Source organism: Bubalus bubalis, chromosome 14 (genome assembly GCF_019923935.1).
Source record: "Bubalus bubalis isolate 160015118507 breed Murrah chromosome 14, NDDB_SH_1, whole genome shotgun sequence".
Lineage (NCBI taxonomy): Eukaryota > Metazoa > Chordata > Mammalia > Artiodactyla > Bovidae > Bubalus > Bubalus bubalis.
The window spans coordinates 47,752,680-47,775,078 of NC_059170.1; the positions used below are offsets into that span (position 1 = coordinate 47,752,680).

At 36.2% G+C, this 22,399-nt stretch overlaps 1 protein-coding gene across 6 annotated transcripts in view; it reads left to right on the forward strand.

The window, feature by feature from the left end:
• WAC (WW domain containing adaptor with coiled-coil) overlaps positions 1-22,399 on the forward strand; it is a 78,716-nt gene that overhangs the window by 41,155 nt on the left and 15,162 nt on the right. For 4 of the 6 annotated variants that reach the window (XM_025264255.3, XM_025264253.3, XM_025264252.3 and 1 more), the window contains exons 4-7: positions 2,948-3,054; positions 7,321-7,436; positions 7,995-8,107; positions 12,476-12,784. In XM_025264255.3, coding sequence (XP_025120040.1) covers positions 2,948-3,054; positions 7,321-7,436; positions 7,995-8,107; positions 12,476-12,784 — 645 coding nt within the window. The remainder of the gene's footprint in view (positions 1-2,947; positions 3,055-7,320; positions 7,437-7,994; positions 8,108-12,475; positions 12,785-22,399) is intronic. The other 2 variants (XM_025264257.3, XM_025264256.3) reach the window with 1 other exon arrangement.

A 22,399-nucleotide genomic window follows, 5' to 3' on the forward strand; every position in this document is an offset into this window, starting at 1 on the left:
TCTTAAGGTCTTGCCTCTATGTTGATGGCTGCTGACAGATTGGGGTGGTGATTACTGAAGGCTGGGCTGGCTGTGGCAATTTCTTTAAGACAGTGCAGTTTGCCGGCTTGGCTCTTTTTTTCACAAATGTTTCTCTAGCATGCAGTCCTGGTTGATAGCATTTTGTGTCTTTCAAAATTGGAGTCAGTGATTTCCAAGCCTGCTGTTGCTTTTACCAGTCAAATTTTTGTAATATTCTAAATCCTTTGTCATTGCAAACAGTCTTCACAACATCTTTACCAGCAGTAGCTTTGCTCTTTAGAAACCTCTTTATTCATCCATGGGAAGCAGCTCCTCATCCATTCAGGTTTTATCATGAGATGCAGCAGTTCAGCCCCATCTGCAGCTCCACTTCTAGTTGTCTTGCTGTTTCCACCACATCTGCAGTTCCTTCCTCCACTGAAGTCTTGACAAGTCTCAGAGTCACCTGTGAGGGTTGGAATGCGCTTCTTCCATACTCCTGTTAATGCTGATATTTTGACCTCTTAACGTGCATGAATCATAAATGTTCTTGCTGGCATCTAGAATGATGAATTCTTTCCAGAGGGTATTTAATTTACTTTACCTAGGTCAGTCAGACTCATGTCTATGGCAATTATAACTTTATGAAATGTATTTCTGAAAAAGAACAGGAAGTTGAAATGACTCCTTGAACCATGGGCTTGCACAGTAGATGTTAGCAGGCATGAAAACAACATGAATCTTGTATGTTTCCGTAAAGCTCTTGGATGACCAGGCAAATTGTCAGTTAGCCCTAGTACTTTGAGAGGAGTCTTTTTTCTTAACAGTGGGCTGAAAACATGTTGTAAACAGATGTGCTGTCATCCAGGCTTTGTTCTATTTATAGGCAGAGAAGATTTAGCATAGTTCTTAAGGGCCCTGGGATTTTCAGGTGGTAAATGAGCATTGGCTTCAACTTCAAGTCACCAGCTGCCTTAGTTCCTGAGAGAGTCAGCCTGTTCTTTTAAGCTTTGATGCCAGGCATTGACGTCTTCTCTCTGTGAAAGTAATAGAAGGCTGTTTCAATCTATGTTGAAAAATTTGTTGTTTAGTGTAGCCACCTTCATGAATGTAAGATTTTAGCTTGATCTCCTGGTGACTTGCTGCAATTTCTACATCAGCACTTGTGGCTTCACTTTGATGTTAGAGAGGCAACTTCTTTGCTTCAGCCTCAGGATCCAACCTCTTGGCCTCAGACTTTTCGCTGCAGTTTTCCTCACCTCTCTCAGCCTTCATAGAATTGAAGAGTGTGTGTGCTCTGCACTAGGCTTTGGCTTAGGGGAATGTTGTGGCTAGTATGTATGATCTTTTCTCCATCTGAACTCAAACTTTATCAACATCAGCAGTAATGCTGTTGTGCTTTCTTCGTGTGTTCACCGGAGTAGCACTTTTAATTTTCCTGCAGGAACTTTCCTCCTGCATTCACATTGGCTAACTGTTGGGTGCAAGAGGCCCAATTTGCTTTCTGTCTTGGCTTTCAGCCTGCCTTCCCCAGTAAGCTTAACCATGTCTAGCTTTTCAGTTAAAGTGAGAGAGATGTGACTCTTCCTTTCACTTGAGCACATAGAGGCCTTTGTAGGGTTATTAACTGGCCTAATTTCAATACTGCGTGTCTCAGGGAAAATGACAGCCCATGGAGAAGGGGAGACATGGGGGAGCAGTCAGAACACACACATTTATCATTTAGGCTTGCCATCTTGTGTGGGTGTCGTTTGTGGTGTTTCAAAACAAATTCAGTAGTAAATCAAAGATCACTCTCCACGGATTGCTGTAACAAAGATAATCACAGTGAACAAATTTGAAATGTTATGAGAATTAACCAAAATGTGACACAGAGATAAGTGAACCAGTGCTGTTGGAAAATAGCACTGATAGATGTAAGATTGACACAAACCTTCAATTTGTACGAAACTCAGTATCTGAAGTTTAGTAAAGCAAAGCCCAATAAAACAAAGGTAGGTCTGTAGTTCTTGTTGATTAAAATAGTTAATTCTTACTAAATTATTCTTATAACCACCCTGATTCTGACTGCTAATTAATTTCCAGGGCCACTGGACCATCTAAATTGCTCTTCCTGCTTCCAGCTTTTGTTCATTATCTTGTAGCCCCCATACCACTTGCTAGTTCATTTTTTGGGACAAGGAGTAGGTGGGAAGTTGAATTATGTTACCTTTATGATGAAAAATTGATGGAATGAGACTGAAATACTAACAGTTAGACTTTGGTAGTGGAGCTTTTTGTATTACTAATCAAGTCTGGATTTTTAGATCTTGGCTTTTCTTAAGATAAAACTGGCATCCCTGATGGTCATGGTTCATAAAATTCATGAGTTACTTTAAAGCAACTGTCCTGTTGTGAGGAGATATGATGTCATTTTCATCATCTTGAAAGCAAGCACCTTTCCTGAAACTTAACTTTTGAAAACTTTATACTGTTTTAGTTAAAATTTGTCAAAACTTTAAAAAGCAAGTGTGGAAACTGTTTAAGAAGTTGAAAAGTAATTGCAAAAACTTAGTAGATAATTGAGGCTTCCCTAGTGGCTCAGATGGTAAAGAATCTACCTGCAATACAGGAAACCCGGGTTTGATCTCTGGGTTGGGTAGATCCCCTGGGGAAGGGAATGGCAACTCAGCCCACTATTCTTGCCTGGAGAATTCCATGGACAGTGGATAATTGGGTAATTGTCACTTTTGTTCTCTCATTAGTGGAACTTTTGGCCTTTTTTCTATGTATGTTGTGTCTTTAATACAACTTTTAATTAAAAAAAAAAACCTACAGTTTGCTAGAAATGATTAAAAATTGAGGTTTACAATGATGAATTAGTGATATATCTGTAGTATGACAGAAGCCCAGTATAAACATCAGCTATGACTTACTTAAAATTGTCTTTGCTTTTTATTTTTTAAAGGGACCAGTTACTCTCCCCAAGAAAATTCACACAACCACAGTGCTCTTCATAGTTCAAATTCACATTCTTCTAATCCAAGCAATAATCCAAGCAAAACTTCAGATGCAGTAAGTATATAAACGTTTGCAGTTTTGTTTTTTGAATATATTGCAAAATTTTTAAAAATCAATGTTGATCTTAAAGTACCTGAACTAATGAGCTAGCTTTAATATTGAAACTGAGGATAGTCTGAATATGCCATCTTGATATTGTTTCATTAACATTCTTTTGTGGAGCAAAATTTACTGTTGTGATACTTGAGATACAAAGAACTTCAGATTATGAAACTTGTGTTTTGACTTGAGCTTTTTTTTCCCATCTTTAAACTTTTGTTTTTAAAATCTATAAGTTGAGTATCTACTATATATTATATACCCTATAAAACATTAGTGATAACAGAGGTCTCAGTCCTGAAAGGCATGAAACCCAGTGAGGGACTGTAGGTTTTTCTAAAAATGAAGTAATTGTTAATGAAGTAGTTTGAACTTTTTAAAGTTAGGATTCAAATGAAAGTTCAATACATTCATGCAAAAATAAGATTTCAACTTTCCAAGCAGATGCTAGATTTTTTATGTATAGAACAAAAAAAAAACGGAGACTGACTGTAGGTCCGTAAACCATTAGATCAGTACATGTTGAGGTCCTGGGGGAGCCCTCAAGAGGGGACTGAGCCTGGATGAAGAGGCTGTGCTGGCCAACAGGCTGACTGTAATCCATGTAGTGGAAGAGATCTGGAATTCGTGTAGCATGGAAAGGAACAGCACCTACAAAGACATAGAAGTGTGAAAAAGCACTTTGTTTGGAGAACACAGGTTTTGCTGGTGTGGAGAAATGGTAGGAGTTCAGGTTACAGAGAGAATGGGGTCAGACACACAGCGTTTTCTGCTTCCCAGGGATCATGGACTGTACGTGAAGGTAGTGGAGAGCTCCTCAAGGGCCTAGTCAGGGAAGTGCTATATTTGCAATTTAAAAACCATCAGATAGCAGTGTGGAAAATCCATTACACGAAGGACAAAAGGACAACTAACTGAAAGGCCAGGGAAGTATTGGTTGAATCCTGCAGCCATTGCCTTGGTTATTCAGGTGGTTTTCGTACCTTAAGTGGTATTGAAAACTCTTGGGGTTTATTATTTTTTGTTTCTTGCTGAATCAGTGTTATTAGTACATTTCCAGAGAAAATTGGGACATCAATAATTTTCATAAAAAACACTGTGCTTAGTTTTAAGTATTAGGTTCTATTCATGAAAACAAATCATACTGGTTATTGCAGCACAGAGAATTTCAAACACAGAAAACAAAAAGTAGCATAGATAGTGATTACCCTTGGGGACTGGAAACAAAAGGAAGAGGTTGGGGGTTATCAGAACCTAATGGCTCAGAGGAGGAGCCCAGCACAGTTCTCTGAGGGATATAATGAAAGTTTCTGATTCTGGATTGAGAGCTAGAAACTGGGATCCGCTGTGGCTGCTTTCTCCTGCCCTTCAGTCCTCTGATATCTGGTATTGGCAGACTCTTAACAGAAAGCCAGCTGGCTAAATAGAAAGTAATTTGCATTGTCCCAGCCTTAGCATCACAGAACATAGAAGGATGGTACTGAGATCCAGACAGCAGCTTGATAAACTTTCACAGGTGTTACCATCACACTGCTTCTGCTGAATCATTTTCACTAAGAAATATACTCAATATTTTACAATGAGTATCCATTTTTGTAAAAAATAGCCCCATTAATTTAACAGTCTAGCACTAACCTCATGTTCCCTTCATCACTGACTATTTAGATTTCGTATTCATCTGCTGTTAGGACAGAGGCGGGCCATGGGGACATTGTTTTGGCGAAAAAAAATTCTTTATTCAGGAAAAATGGTTTCTGATTATCTTGATTTTCAGGAAATAGATTGGCATAATGAAATCAGCATAAATAATGGGTATCAGAAAGTTTGCAACATCCAGATTCTAAAGGGTGTCAGGGGATTTCAGTATGTGAGTGGCAACAGAACAGGGATTAAATGTCATGTGTTTTTAGAATCAAGGTTCCCCTTGCTGTAAATTTCAACTCTGGGTATATAATTAACCTTCAAGTGGTAGTCTTTTTCATCATAATGTACCCAGTGGGCATGGCATTTTTTTTACAAACTGATTTTAATGTTACCTGAGAAGCTGGCTTTTGAACATTAGCAGTCTGAAGTAATCTGAAGGTTACTTTCAAACTATGTCTTAAAATCACTTCTAATGGACTTTTTTTTTGAGTAGTAAAGTAAAATATAAAATCACCATTCATTAATATTTGTGTAATGAAAGAGATGCATCGATGAATATTAGGTAGCCCAGGTTTAAAAAAAAAAGATTATTTTAACCCAGGTTAAATCAAATACCTTATATTTGTCAATTATACCTCAGTAAAGTGGAAAATAATACAATGGGAAAAACATTTAACACCTGCTTTTGCATATCAGCATTTAAATAATTTCCCTGTTTCTTTAAAAGGTTTCTTCCTTAACCTGTTTTGGGGATAGAAATAGGGTGGAGAAGATGAACTTAAATTACTAGTATGTGATTGTAATGCTGTACCCTGGAGCACATTTTGTTAAGTAAGATATTAACTTGTACTAACCTAGGATTTGATAGACCCGTGCTCTTCAAGCTTCTCGTCTGTGAACTTTTAACTCACTGTCCTGCAGGTTGTGCCACAATGGAAATTAGTTGTCATTAAATACACTCTTTAGTTGAGCTATGGTATATGTTTGTTTTTTAAAACAAGACCTTGGGCTCGGGAAGCAGTGTGTTGATGCAAGCTCCTTGTCTCCTCCACGATAGGTCACAGTTTGCATAACCATCACTTTTGAAGAGCACTGGCTTAGACCTTTCTGTTCTACTCTGTGTCCTCTGTCAGCCTTTAGACCAAATCTCCTTCAACCTCTTTAGACCGAACTAGTAAATTTCATGTAATCACCTGCCCAGCAAACCAAATCTTGCAAATACATCCATAGAGGGCTTTATTAGCATAATAATTTAGATCTAGGGGGTGGTAGATGGTAGAGAAGAACCCTTTTGAATTTTGCCTTCTGGATCGGGTTCCTGCAGCCTGGTGAAGCCTTCTCCTGGCTAGAGTCGGGTGGGGTGTTGAGAATTGACTCTCCCCTGATCTCTAGAGATTTGGAAACACTGGGCTGATTTCTAGCAGCTTCACAATTTTGAAATAGCCTGAGAGCAGAATCTGCAGTGTTTCTTCAGCTATGCTCAAAATTGTTGTGACATTTCCAAAATTGGTGTTGATTTAGTGGAAATAATAGGTACCCGGAAACCTGAGTTTTGGTCTTTTCTTCTATCACTCATTAGTTTTGTGATGTATGGACATGTTCTCTCAGCTTGTTCCTATGTGCTGAATTCAAGCTGAATACGCAGTGCATAAGAATTCATTTCCTGAAGTGTTCAAATTGTGTCCCTCTGCACAGTGGTGAGCAAGGAAGAAGGATGAACTCCCAAAGTATAACCCTTGCTTCATTTTAATCTCAAAGCTCCTTGGTAAACAGCTATCAATAAATTCATGTAATACTAGGATTTCTACCAGATTTCCTGGAGCCAGTGCAGGCAATTAAACATTACATTGTTGATATTAGTTCCATGAGAACTGGGCCTTTCAGGTAATTTTTAATTTCATGATAATTTTATAGTGTCTATGAAATGACCAGTAAGAGACTGTATCTGAGAACTAAGACAGACCAATTTTAGTTCTGGGAAAATGAGTGCTGCTGCTGATCCTGTATGTTGTGTGAGACAAGTTCAGTTAATACTTGACATGTCTTGTGTATTGTGAAGCTGGAGCAAATTCATAGCTTTAATATCCTGTGTTTATACTGAAGCTTTCTTGTGTATGCTTTTATCCCCCACTAAGTAACAGAGAATACAAGCAGGTTGTTCTCTGTTACACTGATTACTGTTGTGCCTTAAAGTGTTCAGAACTGATGTGCTTTCATGCCATCAAATCAGTCAGTTGAGTGGATTCTCTGTGTGACTAGACTTCAGCAGTTAAAATTGTGTTAATGGGGGTTTTGTAATGCTTTTCTAAGGTCAGTATGATACTAATTTCATGTCTTTCTTCTTGTACCTAGTAAAGATACCGAACTGTTTAATTTGATACTTTGTCGAGTGTTCCATTGTTACAGTTGAAGGTTTTCTTAGACTAAGAGCTCCTTAAGTGTACATGTAGGCGATTCCATCTCAGATGAGGGCACCTTTGTCTCAGGTCTTTTCCCCTATGTGTGCTTATAAAACCATTTACATTCTTGATATATCAAATGATTAAATTACATTAACATTTTCTAATTTTTTTTAAGCCTTACGATTCTGCAGATGACTGGTCTGAGCATATTAGCTCTTCTGGGAAAAAATACTACTATAATTGTCGAACAGAAGTTTCACAATGGGAAAAACCAAAAGAGTGGCTTGAAAGGTATTTGTGCTTAATTGAACAGTATTTATCATTCTCGATTCTACAGGCTAACATCTTAGGGTGCTAAACATTCTACATTTAGGTTTCTTAGTGTGCTCTTCATCACTTCTCTACTTAATTGAAATGTTGACCATTGTCTGTGTTTTCCATAATTTCTCTTAAAAAACCAAAAAACTAGGACAGATGAGCAGCTGTCCACAAGGTCCTTGTAAACAGTATATTTAATTTTAAAACATATTGATCTACATTTATTCATTTTTTCTATAATTTGTATTCGAAATCTTCATCTTGTAGGACAGTGTTTCCGTCATGTAGAATGTAGAATTATTGTTATTGTGTTGAGCTGTGGGGTTCATGGCATGTAAATAATCAGTGTAATGTTGCCGTCAGTGAGACGCATTACTGTTGTTGCTGTGTCCCAGGTCCCACACCAGTTACATGACATCACTGCCTTGTTCTTTGATGTTCAGTGTACTCTTTCCTTAAGCATTTGACCAGAATGTTGTGTAGATGCATTGTATCTGTTGTAATTTTTATGGGTTTATTTTTTATTTTTAGAGAACAGAGACAAAAAGAAGCAAACAAGATGGCAGTTAATAGCTTCCCAAAAGATAGAGATTACAGAAGAGAGGTGATGCAAGCAACAGCCACTAGTGGGTTTGCCAGTGGAAGTAAGTATTAATTTTTTTCTTTGAACTAATGTAGTGTTTGAAATATTCCAGTAGTTTACGGATATATGTGCATCGCCACTTATAATGTAAAATAGTTAGAAACATAACAGGTTTTTCTTTTATGCTGGATCTGTCCTTGTAACCTACATTATTTTGTTTCTTGAAAAGGGAAAGAGTATATAATAGTACATAGTAGAATGAATACACCTGTGTATTCATCACTACTCATAATGGCTATGATGCCACTGAGTTGGTTAAAAAGTAAAATTTCATGTTGTGGATTGACTTCTTAAAACAGGAGCTGCCGCAACACCCCCCTCCCCCCATTTAAACTGGACACTGCAAACCTTCCTGGATTTCAATCTAATAATTAAATCAAAGGTACACAGATAGTGACATGAAATGCTTGTTTTTGTGTTGCCAGTGAGAAAACTTGTTTACCCTTGTATCTGGAAATGGTTTCATAATGATCATAGATCTGTGTGCTATCTTGGTACTGTGGGCATACCTTCATGTTCTCTTAAGGTCAAATTTTGTCCACGTTGAACAATATGGGTAACATAAATTTATTTTTTTTAATTCAAGTAAAGTTTGAATTTAAAGATTTTACCACATATGTTCTATTCCCAGTGACTTGTCTTGCCCAGAATAAAATTTAAATGCCACATAGAATTCTTAGGCTCTTTATCAAGTTTTGAGAATTTTAAGATGTGTTTTGGAAATTCTTAGACTTAAGCATATTTGAGTTCTCATTCTGTAACTCAAAAAAGTAGGGATATATTTGGTCCCAATAAAGGATATTGAACTTTTGATGGGAAAAATTAACGGTGAAACAGATAATATAGTTCTGTAGGGCTGAATGTTTAAAATGTGTTTCTGGAAACATTAAATTTGTTATTAAATTGTACTTGAGTTTTAGAAAATAAAAATGGTTTAGGGTACTCTAAGAAATTAAGAATATTGTATTTTGATACAGAAGACTTTGGTTGTAGTCTCATTTTACTTAAGTAACTGACTTTTGGTGAATAACTAAAACTGAGTGGCTTTTCCTTCCAGATTAAAAAAATACATGTGCCCAGCTTGTGGTCCTCTTGAATAAATTATGGGTATCCAGGAAGAGTGGCTAGTTGGGTGTAAAGATAACATACTTTAGTTATTAGGGCAGCCCTCTCCACATAAGAGGCTGGTGATTCCCAGAGAGGAAAAGATTACCGTCTAGTGTGTCTGTTCCTCCAAAATAACCTAGGCACTTGTCCTCTCTTGCGGGTAATTAGAGATCTGATAGAAACATTGATAGAAGTGAAAATACAAGTTTTGTCTGCTTAAAAAATATCTTTAAGAAAATAAAACCATAGTTGTATTTTTAAATTATCTCTGTCTTGTTTTTACTTTCGGAAGTGAAGTCAGTTTTTCTTCTTTATGATTTCAGAAGTTAGATGTGTTTGTTACTAAAAATGAAAGAGGGAAAATATTTTAATCTCATGATTCAGGAACACCTGGAGACATAAACTTTTTTTCTAGCTGCATATAATAGTATATAAAAACTACATGTGTATGTATTTTATATCAAAATCAGATTATGTTACTGTTCTTAACCTTTTCTACTCAATAATGTTTCAAGGATGTGTCCCCCCCTCACCCCCAAATTCAAGGATATAGGACTTCCCAGTCGATCCAGTGGTTAAGACTTGTGCTTCCACTGCAGGGAGCAGGGGTTTGATCGCTGGTTGAGGAACTATGATTCTGCATGACTTAAGGCACTGCCAAAAAAAAAAATTTTTTTTTTTTTTTTCCAAACATATGTTTGCTTGTCATTTTATAATTTAACTTTTATTATGTTGACTGCATGCTGTTCCCTTTTTTGGACATGCTCATGTCCGGTAGATAATCCTCTGTCTGTGGAGACTGGTATGGTTTTCAGCTTTTTCCTACAGAAAACAGTGCTGCTATTCCTGTGTTTGCCCACTTAGCTGATAACTTAGTTAAATTCCTAGAAGTCTAGAGGAGGAGAGTGGGTCTGTGTTTGTGTTGAAATGTAGTCATATATTACACTTTTTGAGTTTTAAGTAATGTTTGAGAAAGGGTTTTAGCTGTATTGCTGCTTCTACTTCTGCTTCTACTTCTACTAAGCCTTTGAAGTACTTTGTCTGCCAAAAACTGCTGGGAGAGTTTCCTCTGTGTCTGGTACATTGGTATGCATGTAAGGTAGCACTTAAAGCTTTGTTCTTCCTAACAGCCCACTAAAGAGGTGTGGAGCAGGGAGCAGGGAGCAGGAGGATTGGGAACACTTTACATGTAAAGAGAGAAAGGTAGAAGAAAGGATTTTTAAGAGCATTTTGGGGTTTTGGTTTTTTTGGCAGTGTTGCAAATAATCCACAATTTGACACTGAAGTTGTATAGGTGAAATTTTAAATTTGATATCGCTGCTACTGTAATTGCACTGATGTGGTTGTATTGTGTTTTGTTTGATTTTTAATCTTTAATCTATGCCTCGTAGAGTGATTGCTCTGTGGTTAGAGAAACTTTACCTTGGTATTCAACGGTGACACTACTGACATTCTGGATCAGGTCATTCTTGGTGGATTCTGTCCTCTGTTGTAGAATGTAGAGCTTGTTCCCACCTCCACACATAAGATCCCAGTGGCACTCCTCTCCTCGCCCCAGTTGTGACAACCGTGTTTCCAGACACTTGCTTAGTGTTCCTGTTGTGGGGATGTGCAGATCAAGTCACTTTAACCGTGTTTCGTCTTGAGTTGTGAGTAATAGAAAGCTGTTGGGGCCATAGCATTCTCATTTGCTATGATTTTGCTGCTGTGTCCCCCCCTCACCCCCAAAGTTTACACATGTAAGAAGTATCTTTAATTTTCATCTGAATACTTAATACATTTTGGCTGTAGTCATACAGAACAAAGGGCATTTCCTTCATGAGGAAGGTGACAAGGTTGATGGGAATTGGGCATGTTTTGTTTTTGTTTTTTTTTAAACTGTTAAATCTATCTCTAAAAGCTTGTGGTAGTGTTATTTTCAGGAAGAAACTCTACAATAAACTTTTAAGTTGTATATGCACTCAAATTGATAGTTTACTGATAAGTTAATATCATGGAGCAGATGTTTGTGATCTGCTGTGGCAGCTCAGTCTTTTTCTGGTACAGTAATAAATTCATCTTTTGTAACCCCGATTTTCATTAAGTCTTCAAGTCAGAAGACCTTGTTTTGATAATGACTAAAGTTGTTTTTTTTTTTTCCACAGTATCCAGTACTATACCCAGTACCTTTTGTTTGGCTATAATGTTAGAAGGTGTACATTGCCAACTTGAAAACTGACTTGTAGTTTAAGCATACTTCCTTCTTTGTGCTCTTGTGGCCTCTAGACTTGGAGGAACCATGAATTGGAAAAAAATAACACTGCATTCAACAGGGAGGGCATCCTTTGGTAATCACGTGCTTGAATCTTAAGATGTTTTTCTGCATGGAAGTTGCTTTAATCCTTTAGTTACTGGGGAGACTATTGTAATTTAGGCTGGAGAATTTTTGATAAATATAAATTTTCTTTTAACTGTGATTGTTCAGATTTTCCTTCTTTTGTACTTATTTTGCAGAAGCAAAAGTATTTTGAGTTTAAAATTTATTTTTGTGGCTTTAAGTTGGAAGAGAATCTGTTTTTAACAAGTATATTTTTCTGACTTTGCTGCAGATGTAGGGCTTCTATTTTCAGATAGCATTATCTATACCTTGATTTTATAACTAACTCTGGTATTTGTTAGCATTTTTAAAATATGAGTTGATTCACTTACTGAATGCAGAGTTCTTCACAAATTCAGCCATCCCTAAATGAGGTTGTTTTAGCCCTAGTACCAACAACTTTAGAGCCCACTAGTTAGCTGCTTCAGTATTCAGAAAAATCAGGCTAACAAAGTAATAATTCTTTGCAGTTGAACCACTGTGGATGATACAGTCAATTATTAGAGCCAAGATCCATATTTTAAAAGAATGGATCATTTGCTTTTTCTGTTTTTAAAATATTTTTTTTTGAGTAAAATGTTATAAATCCATATATTGATCTTTAAAAAAATGTTCTGTTTGAACTATGGTGTGGTTCTAAAGAATCCCCCAAAACTAGTAGCCCACTTGAAATCTGAGTATAGAATTAATATTTATAGTCGATCTGAAATTCCTCTTCCAGTATTTGGATGTTTATATGCTAGTGGTAAAACTGCAGACACTAACTGGGCTTGCAGTTTTATAGAAAAGATGTAAGTACAAGTATGTTGCTAAATTAGCTGATGTTAAAGACAGGATTCTAACGTAATCTTTTTTCTTCCCCCTTCCGTCATTCCGACATCTCTTTTTCCGAACTCTGAACTAAAGTGGAAGACAAGCATTCCAGTGATGCCAGTAGTTTGCTCCCACAGAATATTTTGTCTCAGACAAGCAGACACAATGACAGAGACTACAGACTGCCAAGAGCAGAGACTCACAGTAGTTCTACGCCAGTACAGCACCCCATCAAACCAGTGGTTCATCCAACTGCTACCCCAAGCACTGTTCCTTCTAGTCCATTTACGCTACAGTCTGATCACCAGCCAAAGAAATCATTTGATGCTAATGGAGCATCTACTTTATCAAAACTGCCTACACCCACATCTTCTGTCCCTGCTCAGAGAACAGAAAGAAAAGGTATGCCGTTATTACTAGATGCTGCACGTTGAACTGTAGTGTGAGTTTCTGATTATATGACATGATTTCCGCCAGCTTCAGTGAGACTCTGAATTATAAATTCGTTTAAAAAGTCTTTTAGAATGTTACTGCATAGATTAGATCTTGAGTTAGCTGTAATTAGTTTTTTTCTCTTTATTTTTAATCATGGAGCCTCAGAACTGGTTTTGCATTTAACACTTTGAAGTCAAGTGCTTAATTTATAACAGTAATGGATAAAACAACTTACTAAAGCTAAATGAGTGTCCCATCACACTTGTATACAAGTAATTTTGGGTGTTTTGTGATAATTGCCTTCATGATTTACTCTAGAAATTGTCTCAGTATTCACTTAAAATTTAATACGAAGAGAGACATTTAAAAACTTGTCATTTTTCACATAACACGCAACTGTTGGTTTCAGTTTGTGAATTAGACAGCTGAGTTATGGGCCATAAGATAAGGAGTCTTATGTCTGAATTAGGACTTAGTTGAAAGAAGAGGTTAAAATTTGCAACCCAAATTCCAGCTCTGTGCTAATAACCATAGAATGTTCAAAAAAGTTAGAAAAAAAATTGGGAGATGATGGATAATGGGAAGCACGGTGATGGGATAAGCATATTTGTATAGGCCAGTCACAGTCCCAGACTTAACACTGTTTTATGAAACTAAGGAAATTTAAAGGCATTAAGTAAACAGATCACTCTAATGACTAGATTCATTAGCAGATTAGCATCGGTAAACCGTTGAGGAATTTTTCTTTCGTTTGGGTTTAGGAGATGTGACATGGACCTATTAAGTGTTTAAGCTTTTACTGTAATATCTGGCCCACTGTTTCACACTGACTTAATTTGTTGACAAAGGATTTAAGTATTTGGGTTTCTTTCGCTTCTAGTTTCTTCTCCTTTTATGTATGTTGTTTGAACTTCCCCTGTAGCAGTTTTTACATATTATTAAACCATGCTTTATCATATAGTGCATAGTACATAAGCAGGGTATTCCAAATGTTGTCAAATTCCCCAAAGATGGTGTATCAGAATTCATTGTACAAGTTGTATTTGCCCTGATGCAGAACTAAATTTCCAAGAGAATTTCTAAGAGAATTTCTAAGAAAATATGATTTAATGCATTAATTGTTAGTTAGTAGTACTTTCTAAAGGAAGTTTGGTTTTCCAGTTTTGTCAGTTTTATTTTGGTTACAGAACATTTTATTTTTAAAAGCCTTTCTCAGTTTGAAAAAAAAATCCTTTGGCCTTAAAAAAGATCTTTGGTATTTATCTCATTTTACCTCTTGTTCATTTAACAGCCTTTTTTTCAGCTCTTACCTTCATCTTGGAATTCTTTTCTTCCCTGACTTCTAGAATACTGCTGCTCTTTAATTTCCCCACTCTTCTCTTCTTGCTCCTTAAATGTCAATAGAGTTTAGTCTCTTACTGTGTTACTTTTTTTTCCTTCCCCCCTAACATGTTCTCATTTGCTGGCTGGCAATTCTTAGGACTACTTTGTCTACATAAGTAACTCCCAAATCTTTATTTCTAACTCACACACATGTCTGCTTCTTTATCTAAGTAGTTGGTATCCAGAAGTTAATGTGTACCAAATGCCTTCCTTTCCCCTAATTTGTAGGATCTCAGCGATAACACTATCCTCCCAACTACTCCGTGTTCTTTAACATTCTTGCCCTTCTACCCTTACCCATCCATCAACAACTCTTGGATTCTTCCAGATTTTATTCGTGTATGTCCTTCCTCTTGCTACTGCCACTGCCATGAGACTCAGATCATGGCTCTTGAAATAACCTCTGATAACTGCTGTGCTCTGGTAACTGTGTGTGTGTGATAACTGATAACTGTGATAACTTCTACCCAGTCTGTGCACTTAGCATTGACATCATTATACTGGGTTGTGTTCTTTCTTGGCTTAAAGTTTTCTAGTGGTTTTATCCAAAGGATCAAAGTTCATACTCCTCAGTAAGACAATAGCAAGTCCTTGACAGTCTGATTGCATCTGTCTTAACTAGCTTGATCTCCAGTATTTTACTCTTACATTCCCTATATAATTCATCTGCTAAAAACTTATACTTCTTTTTAGATCACATTATGCTCTTTCATGGTTTGATCGTTTGCAGAAAAGGATATATTCTTTGCTCCATTTCTATTCTCTTGAACTCAGGACTTTTTTTTTTTCAGAGCCAGCTATGATGTCCTTCTGTTCTCAGTGTCAGTTAACCTCTCAAACACTTTTCTTTTGGTCTGTTATTGCACTTACCACTTTATTATTTTAGTTCCTTCAATTAGACTGTCCTATGTAGGGTTAGACATTATGATTTATTGCTTTTTGGACTTTTTTCACTCCCTGCCCTCCTTCAAAGCACCATTCCTGAGAAACTTAACATAATAAAAAGTAAACTATACCTAGTTTGGTGCTAAATATTTTGATTACATTTTATTCTTTAAAACAACATTGTGAGGAAAAGAATTGTCTGTTAGCTGTGAAAAGCTTGAACATTGCTGAAGTCTAAACGTATTGTGTAAGATGCGGTTTCTCCAAAATCCATGTTCTTTCCAAAAATTGTACGTCATGAAACAGATTACAAGTCAGTTCATGTTTAAATTCTATACAGTGTCTTTGCTGATCTGACAAACTTTATGTGAGAATTTTACATATAATTTTAAGCTTCTAGAAAGCAACCTGATTACCTTGGAATTGCCTGTGTGTATAAGGAAAATATTTCCCCTTGCATGTGAATTGAAACAATATTATTCCCTTAAATAAATTGTGTAACAATTAGGATCTTTTCAGATTGTTTTCCAGTTAGTCTAAATTTGTAAAAAGGTCCATTAATTTGAAATACTTTTTTTTCCCTCAATTGAGACATCTGTGTTATTTCAGTTAAGCTTCCTGTTGACTCTTCTCATCAACATAGTGATTTCCTTGTTTGGATTTTCCTTAACAAATGATTAAGAGGTTGATGGTTCATGTAAGATGGGTCTTGGTCTTAAGTGCTAATAGTGTAACTAAGCTGTATTTTAAGGGTGTCCGCAATAGAATGCTTTAATAAAGAATACAAGACCAGGATCTCTGTCCTGACCACTTCTATATCCCTAGAATAGGCAGTCGGTATTTGTGATATGTGAATAAATAACTGAAAGAATGGTAATGCGCTGTTGAGGGCGGGCAAGCACCTGCCTTGGTCATGGTTTAAAAATGTATTTGGAGAAGAAGTGTTACATATGTTGTGATCTAATTAAAGAAACCAGAAATAGATTTAGATCTATGTAATGCCAGTGTATCTTCCATTAAAAAGAACGTAAGGCAAATCAGTCTGTGCTTGCTTGAGGGATAGAAGTGTGGAGGACCTATGAAGCTGTTTGGTTTTGCAGAGAAGAATAATTCTGGTGTTAGGTAGAGTGAAACAAGGGTATCAGGTTACCTCCTTATAGATTTATATCTTTGTTATAGTAACATTTGAACATCTGTTGGCAAAATTACTTTATTGGACAACAAAGTACAGAGAAACTCTGTGCTTAAAAAATGCTGAATTTTTACAGATTGGTAGCCCGTTGAACATTCTAAACTGGTCCTGACTCCACCCTCCTTTCCAGATTTGTGAAATGATAAAATAGGCAGGAGACATGGGTCCTTGTTTTTTGATTTGGCCAAACAAATGCCAATGTCAGAAGATATTAAAATTTCTTATTTAATAATTTTGAGTTATAGTTTATTAAAATAAGTTTGAAAAGTAAACAGTAGCTGCAGAAGCAGACCTAGTCAGTGGCCTTAAGTAATTTCTCAGAAAATTTAGCATGTCTACAGTCAGTCACATGCTGGTTCTATAGTCTTGTGCCTCAGCTGGTAAAGAATCCCCTTGCAATGCGAGAGACCTGGGTTCGAACTCTGGGTTGGGAAGATCCCCTGGAGAAGGGAGAGGCTACCCACTCCCATATTCTGGCCTAGAGAATTAATGGATTGTATAGTCCACAGGGTCGCAAAGTGTCGGACATAACTGAGCGACTTTGACTTTCTATAGGCTTAATCTAATAAGAAAGGGATTAGTCATTCTTAATATGAGGTATAAGTTAGTCACCTAAACTTCCTTTTTGTGTTCGATGATGATTGTCGACTGGGTGAAGTTAAAATGAACTCAAAGACTTTCCAGTGTATGTTAAGGCAGTAAGCCCACAGAGGAGGTCATAACTGGTTTTAAGTGGGCCACCATTCAGCCCTTCCTTGCTTTGCTTTAAACTACTTTTAGGGTTACTAAATATTCATATAAAATTAGACCAATTGGCCATAGAGGTACTCAGATATTTGAATAACTGGGGACATTAATGGGGAGGGGTGGTTAGTCTGATTTAGTCAGTGAGTTTACTAAAATTATGTTAATAAAGATGGCATTTTGAATAGTGGGACAGAGGGAATACTGGTGGTGAAAGAATATTAGAAAATATTTGTTTATAACTTGAGAGTCAAGGAAGATCTTTTAAATCAGACTCAAAACACATTTGCCTTAAAAAGTTCATAAAACTCTTTGACAGAGATACAAGAAACAAAGGTTGAAAGCAAATACTGAATTAAGAGAAAATATTTGGAACATATTTAAAACATAGTACGTTAAAGGATACATTAAGAATTCATCAAAGCAGTATGAAAAAAACAATCAGTTGAAAAATGAGCAAAGGATATGAACCAGCAATTATAGAAGAGGAATTTTAAATTGCCTGTCTTGCTTTAGAATAGTTAGAAAAATTTACTCAAAATGGGACAAAGGCCTTAACTTAGGAGATAAAAGCTATAAACCTCTTAGAAGAAAACAAGGTAAAATCTTTATGACAATGGATTTAGTGCTGAGACCTTGGATATGACACTGAAAGCACTGGCAACAGAAGAAAAAATAGATAAATTGGACTTCATCAAAATTAAAAACTGCCTCAAAGGAGGCTCTAGAGTGAAAAGACCACCCATGGAATGGGAGGAAGCATTTGTTAAGTCACATCTGATCAGGGGTTAATATCCTGAATATACAGTCGTATGACTCAACAAGAAAGTGAACAGCCCAGTTCAGAAATGGGCTGCTGCTGCTGCTGCTAAGTCGCTTCAGTCATGTCCGACTCTGTGCAACCCCATAGACGGCAGCCCATCAGGCTCCGCCATCCCTGGGATTCTCCAGGCAGGAACACTGGAGTGGGTGGCCATTTCCTCCTGGGCAAAGGAGTTCAAGACATTTTTCCAGAGAACATAATCTAATGGCCAGTAAGCACATAAAAAGGTGTTCAGCATCATTAGTCAACAGGGAAAGCAAATCAGACCACAGTGAAATATCACTTTATACACATTGAAACACAGCCGCTGTGGAATACAGTTTGGCAGTTCCTCAACGGGTGAAACATAAAATTACCGTAGGATCCTCCAGTGATTCTTGCTTAAGTGTAATCAGGAGAATTGAAAGCCATGGAATCAAATGGATATTTATACACCAAGGATCACAACAGTGCTGTTCACAATAGCCAAATGGTGGAAACAATCCTAGGGTAAACAAAATGTGATATATATATATATATATATATATACACATGCAGTATTACTCAGCCTTAGAAAGTAGTAAGAGTGTGATACACACTGCAGCACGAATACACACTGCAGCATGGATGAACTTTTAAAACCTTACGCTCAGCAACACAAAAGGACAACTATTGTGATCCAGTTCTATGAGGTACCCCAAATGGACAAATTCATGAACACAAACTAGAGCTGTGCCTCCTTAGGGTTTGTGAGATGGGGAGCTATTATTTAATTGTTTGAGCATTTGTTTGGAAAGATGAAAAAGTTCTGCAGGTGAAATTACGATGGTTGTGTGTCAGTGTGAATATACTTAATACTACTGGATTGTAAACCCAGAAATTGTTAAAATGATTAGTTGTATGTTGTATATTTTATCAGCATGAAAGTTCAAAAGAAAGATTACCGATTTGGTATTGGAAATTAAAATATTGTTTTCACTCTTAAGATTAATGACAGTTGGTAAAAGTGTGTAAGATGATTATTGTGGAGGTCACTTAAGTAAAATCTGTTAAGCTTTAAAGTAGGTTTGTCCTTTGTATTATCAGAGATTTCCCTGATTGAATTAAAAACCAAGTTGCAAAAGCATAATTGTTATAAAACATCAATACCATACTTATTTTTATGTACATTTTAAATGCTTAGAAAAGTTATGCACAGACATAAGATTTAAAATTATGAATTATAAAATAAGGAAAGTCACAGATTATATACCAGGTGTTGTTACCTAGCTATTTCATGGGTTTTTTTTCCTTACTATACTTGTACACACTTTGTTTTCCCTTATTTCTCCATGTTGAACCCCGCTGTGTAACCGTTCCTACACAGTGAAACATGCAGGCTGCCCTCGTTGCATCAGTTGTTGGAGCTTTGTTCCTGTGTCCTGTTCAGTATTATTGCAGCAACTGTCAGAACATTGTAGGAAATTGTTTAGTAATGTAGTCAGTATCTTTTATTCTTTAAGTGCAGTATCTCTTTAGAGATCTTTTTGCAGATTGAGGAGTTATTTGGCATACCAGAAAAATATGGGTCAGAAAATTTTGACTTTAATATATGCTGTCATGAGTATTTTGAAAGGGTATCTATAATTAGAAGAGGTGAGTGGATATTACTTAAGCCTTGAAAAGTTAGGTTACATTTAGAAAAGTTGATAACATTTCTATGTGAATGGTCTAGTCTTTGGTAGATTACTCCCTCTACTGGTAAAAATTGGAAATATAAATGATTAATTCATAAAGAGACAGTTTTATCAAAGTGAATATATCCAATTTATTTTTTTTTTTATGTCCAATTTAAAATCAAAGGGTAACATACTTATTTCATGGCTCATAGTAATTACTTGGTTAGAGAATTACAAATGATTGAAATATCAGTTACGAAAGTAACAGTTCATTTTCAATTTGAAATATGGTAGGATGACATTGCTACATTTCCTTAAAAAAGTCAGACACACACACAAAATAAAAATTTTGTTTCCTTTTGTTTTAAAATTAAATATCTTTTTTTTTTTCATAACCAACAAGGTGTGGCAGAATCACCCATAGAACTCTTGCAAGTTTACCATATTCTTGGACTTCCCCACCCCCATTCTGTTCTTTAGAACTGGGGTGGAGCTCTGGTATCTTTTTTTTGTTTTTAAACTTCATGAGTAATTCTGCTAAAGTCATTCTCAAAATCAAACCTTTTAAAAAGATAATTTCTGGCCTTTAGAGAGCTAAAATTAGATACCATTGCTTTGCCAACAACTGAAAAAAATAGGCTTAAAGCAACCTAAAAAATTAATGCTTGGAATCCAAGCTGAAAAGTTTCTCATTTAAAGAATGAGACTAGAGGCTGATGTTAAAAAGCAGAACAACTTTTTGAAGTGGCTTTGTAATGTAAAATGCTGCATTGATTTTCTTACTTAAATTCCTTATTTGTCTTTATTTTTTAAGATTCGAATTAAGTCTAAAGTTATATTTGTTTCTAAGATTACACAGTATTACTTGACTTTATGAAAAATAACATAAAGCAAGCTGGTCATTGTCTGCTTTATCAGTTGTTTTTGGAGATCTTAGGCTTTTCTCCCCCACTTTAAGGTTTGAACCTAGGAAGGTTCACGTGTTTATGTGGAAGAGGACCACACACACTTGAACCTGCGCCTTTCTTGCCGAGTCAGGCATCAGTCAAGAAACATGTGATGCCATTTTGGTGTTCGATCCCATTTTGCTACCAGAGCTACAGAGATAAATACAACAAACTTCTTTTCCTGAAAGAGTCCTTTTTCTGCTAAAAGGGAGAGATAATAAGCTACCTAATAGAAGATGCTGAGTAATACCTGTGCCTAGGGCATTCCAAACGTAGAGGAGCGGCACCCAACCAATAGCTTTCTTCTGTATTTTAGTGATAAGACTACCTTTCAGGGTAGCAGTTTATGTTTTCATGATCATGTATGATCTTTTGTTCTCAGTTATACTTCGAGATTGAGGCAAGTAATATTAAATATGTTAAAGATGTACTTTGGGAGGACATTTGTATAGGTGTGTCTTTTAGGAAGAGTAGGGTGAGTGGAGCTGTTTAAAAAAGTGTGAACATATAGCATGCTGGAAAGTAGCATGTTAAAGACCTACCTGGAAAAAGCATTTTAGCTTTCTTGTCTTTGATCATGCCCCTTCTTCATTATTTCTTCATGTTTGTGCTAAATTTTGTTTTGATTTTGTTTCCTTTTGTTTTAAAGTTAAATATCTTCTTTTTCATAACCAACAAGGTGTGGCAGAATCACCCATAGAACTCTTGCAAGTTTACCATATTCTTGGACTTCCCCACCCCCATTCTGTTCTTTAGAACTGGGGTGGAGCTCTGGTATCTTTTTTTTGTTTTTAAACTTCATGAGTAATTCTGCTAAAGTCATTCTCAAAATCAAACCTTTTAAAAAGAGAATTTCTGGCCTTTAGAGATGTTACTTGCTGAAGGTTCCTATAAATACTGAGTGGTGTCAACTGGTTTCCATACTGTTCATCAATAATCTCTTAAAAAACTGTGAAAGACATGTATCCATAGGATAAACAAACATTTATTTACATTATTACATTATCTCTGTGAGAGTGATATGTATTAGTTTTCTGTTTTGGAGTGTTCTTCTTTTCCTAGAATGAGGAATAACACTGAAGAATTTTCGAGCCCCTGTTAATTTTTCCAGTCTGGATTTAGCAGCACTATAACAAATGTGGAATACCTTCTCCAACTCCTGTCCTTGAAGGCAGAAGAAAACTTAAGTAAAAGCAACAAAAGGGTCATTTCGGAGGGATATAAGTACTGACTTAATTGTTCATAAAGGAAGTAAAAATAGAACTTGTTTCATTCTAAACATCATTAAGATATTTAAACTGTTTATTCCTTAAGCTGAACTTAAGGTATAATGATCTGGAGAAAACGGGTGCTATTGTCTAGAATTGCCTCATGAAATGTAGTAACTTTTCGCAAGAAAGATCTTATTTCCTACAAGTTTCTTTGTACTTGTTTATGATTCCAAACAAATGTTTGAAAGCAAAGCTGAACATGGTAAGCAGTCTGCTGAGACTTACAGACCCTCCTTTAAAATGTGTGCTTTGTAAAATGAAAATATCTGTCTTACAAAAATGAAGATGTGGAGACCGAAATGGATCATAAGAGATCAGCACATACATGAAATGTACTGAAAGCAGCTCTGAGTCTGTATTTTAGAGAGCTATTGTCCCTAGTTCTTTTGACCATTACAGCAGTGTTGTTAAAAGGCTGGTAGAGGAGGTTTGGTTTTTTCTTATTTTGCAATAAGCTTGCTATTAATTCCCAACTTCCTTGGGGCCATGAAGATTAACAAATGTTTAGTTCCTAGAATTGGAATTAAAGATTTGTACTTACTAGGTAGCAATGTGATATTCAAATACAGTGTTCCTGAAACTTTTATATACCATAGTAGCAGTCTTAATTCAGTTGTATAATGTATATGAGCTTGAAAATCTTAAGGAAATGGGTTTATAGGGGGAATTAAAACAGCCTTTCTGCCAGGATTGTAAGAGT